At 33.2% G+C, this 2,874-nt stretch overlaps 1 protein-coding gene across 1 annotated transcript; it reads right to left on the bottom strand.

The window, feature by feature from the left end:
- Positions 1–987: 987 nt before the first annotated feature.
- On the bottom strand, positions 988–2,027 carry LOC119642130 (histidine protein methyltransferase 1 homolog). The gene is made up of 3 exons (XM_038041121.1): positions 1,942–2,027; positions 1,482–1,895; positions 988–1,328 (listed from the first exon to the last, which is right to left on the bottom strand). The coding sequence occupies exons 1-3, from the start codon at positions 2,025–2,027 to the stop codon at positions 1,025–1,027; spliced, it is 804 nt and encodes a 267-aa protein (XP_037897049.1). The 3' UTR covers positions 988–1,024.
- Between the last annotated feature and the right edge of the window lie 847 nt (positions 2,028–2,874).

The following is a 2,874-nucleotide window of genomic DNA, read 5'->3' as shown; positions in this document are numbered from 1 at the left end:
ACTCGCAGTACGATCATTTCAATTGCAGTAAAAAGTAGACTTTGCATTTGTTAGAGCTTTAAAGCTCTATTTCTGATGGTATTTACAAGGATCGTGGACCAGTGTTTGGGACTGAAATTTCCAGCTAAAATTCCATTTTGTTCATCATCCAGAAAGCCACATAACCTACGAATTTTATCACAAAAAATGTTTATGTCAACCCTTGGAGGGAATTAGAAATTCATACTTTTGATGGTAATAATATCAGAGATTGAATACGCCTACGTATACCTTGCTTTTTAACAAGTACGCTAACATCGTACAGCCATCGGCTCGTTATTTGGCGGCCGATGTATACTTAGCGATCTCAAAATTAAAAACTTCGTTTGTTAAACCAAGTCACTTAAAATGTAAAAGTCAACATTAGTTTGCGCCGAACATTCCGTATATTATATTGTAACATAAAATATCTTTCGTGATTTGTTCAGCTCCTTTCGAAATTGAGTTCGTACCGCCGAATTACTGTTTTTGAAATAGTATTGAATTTATTTACAATTCTTAGGAGATCTATTACAAATTATTTACAGGAACTTATATTTACAACGCTTTACTCCTCACAATTGTCTTGCTCGTCCGAATAATGTAATTTAACTCTCTTGATTCGACTCAATTTGCTTCCCGCAAATATTAAATATATATATTTTATAAATTAGTGACCCTTACCTAAATTCGTCGTGACATAATAATTGTGTTAAGCTCCTCTTTAGCTAAATTTCTGGTAATTGCTGTTAATCTTTTTGCAAGTCATCAGCTGCATAAGATAGCTAAAGCGTCGTGACTGTATCTTTGGTTTTTCCTTCCTTTTAAATTTTCTTTTTTTGAAAAGTTGACTAGTTTTTATGATAACTTAAATCAGCACATGTGCAATTTTCGTAAGAATATTATAGTATAAAGCCTTTTCAAAATGTGTTTTTGTGATATAAAGTATTTGAACAATGCGAAAATTACTACAAAATTTAATCTAGAATAGACATATTACTCTTCTTCACCTTCTTCTCGTTAGTAGTAAAATTTGTCTGCTGACGCCTTCGCCTGAAGTCCATACAATCTGATAGTTGAAACATTTTTCTGCGTTTAATCGTGCTTCGAATTGATGCAGTCCGCCACCAACTCCAAAATAGTGAGTTTTCGCAGCCAAAATAACGACGCCGTTCAGTTTTAATTTAGCTTTTAGGCAACGTAACAGTTTTTCTTGATTTCTGGGAGTGTAAATAGTTTCGGTGGTTAAAACAACATCATAAATATAGGCGCCTTTGCAGAACTCTGTCCAATTGCTCCAATCACCTAATTAAAATTCCACATTGTCGAAGACTTGCTCTAACGCTATTTGCTCGGTGATGTTGATCAATAGATTAGGTATAGTAATTTCCTGCAAAACATCTTTACTCTATAAATGAGTAGAAAGAAATTTTCAATTAATAGCCTTTAAAATGTAACCTTACACATACATAATCTTGAAAATCGACACGAGCCCTTGTTTGGAGGCGTTAATGCCCAGTAAACCAGCACCGCAGCCCAAGTCAAGTACTCTTTTACGCGTCCACCAATCTAGAGAGTACTTTTCAGCCATAAAATTTAAAATGTCATCAGTACACTCCCAGATCTTTGCACCACCTTCATAAACGCCTGGCACTAAATTAGAATGTTGGTCGTGGGCTTTCTTAATATCTGACTTAGAGGCATTCCTTATGTCCCCTAATAAAAAACCGCCGCTTAAATGTGATATACAAACATTCTTCAATATTTTAGTATGACATTGCAGACGATAGACGTCGACATTGTCCAGAATAGATTGCGAAGATAAAATTTCTGTGGCTTCGTGGCAATTAAGTGAGGAAGTTTCCTCTTGGTACAAGCTGCAAGAAATGTGGATTTAATGAAATTTTTCAACTCTATTATTACCAACTTGGAGAATCGTTTTGATAGAAAGTATCATTAAAGTTATCATCTTTATCACACTCGTCAACCCGAAAATCAAATATGAACATGTTTGTTTTTAATAATTCGGGACAAGAAAAAAGAGAAAAAGCTACCCAAGAATATAAATGAAAAAAGCTGAAACATTAGCGAAAAAGATTTTCAAAAAGAAATACGTACAGCACACACATTTTTGCACTGATTTGGTCGTGCCCCGGTTTTTATCAATTTATAAACAAAAAACTTTGGTCGTGCAATACTATGATCGCAATTATTAAAATCAAGTAAAAAAGCTGTAATTTGAAGAACGTTTTCAGATTGAAATTATAAAATTGCATTTGTGGTTGAAAGACGGAAAAATTGAAACGATATTAATAGAAAAAAAAAATTAATGAAAATTGCCCAAAAGCTCGAGAAGAAAGAAAAATGTTTCGTGGTCGGAGTTGGTTAGGTGGCGTTTGGAATAAACGTATTGTTGGAACATATTAAGTAAAATATTTATATAGCATTTTAGAAAAAAATACAACGGTAAATTTTTTTGTTTTTATAGGTTTGTATACAGTTTGCATTGATTTGTCATGTTAACGGAGCTTTTTAATTTGTTTTTTGTCTTTTTACATTTTTTTAATTCTACAGATATAAATGCCGGCGCATTTGCAGTTTAACAGATTATTCCACTACTGCTTTGCATTTTTAACAGACTATTCAACTACTGCTTTGCCTTTTTAACAGAGTATTCCACTACTGCTTTTTTTAATTTGATAATGAAAATTACGGCGGTCTACTTTTAGGCTAACTTGTAAAATTATTATTAACCACCTGCCATCCGTTTTACAATCTTCAAAATCGGTAATATTTGCAAACGATGTCAAGTTATTTTACTCTTTTAATACCTTAGAGGACGACAGATAGAGGTTT

Source organism: Glossina fuscipes, unplaced genomic scaffold, assembly GCF_014805625.2.
Source record: "Glossina fuscipes isolate IAEA_lab_2018 unplaced genomic scaffold, Yale_Gfus_2 219, whole genome shotgun sequence".
Classification (NCBI taxonomy): Eukaryota; Metazoa; Arthropoda; class Insecta; order Diptera; family Glossinidae; genus Glossina; species Glossina fuscipes.
This window is presented reverse-complemented; position numbering and strand designations above follow the sequence as displayed.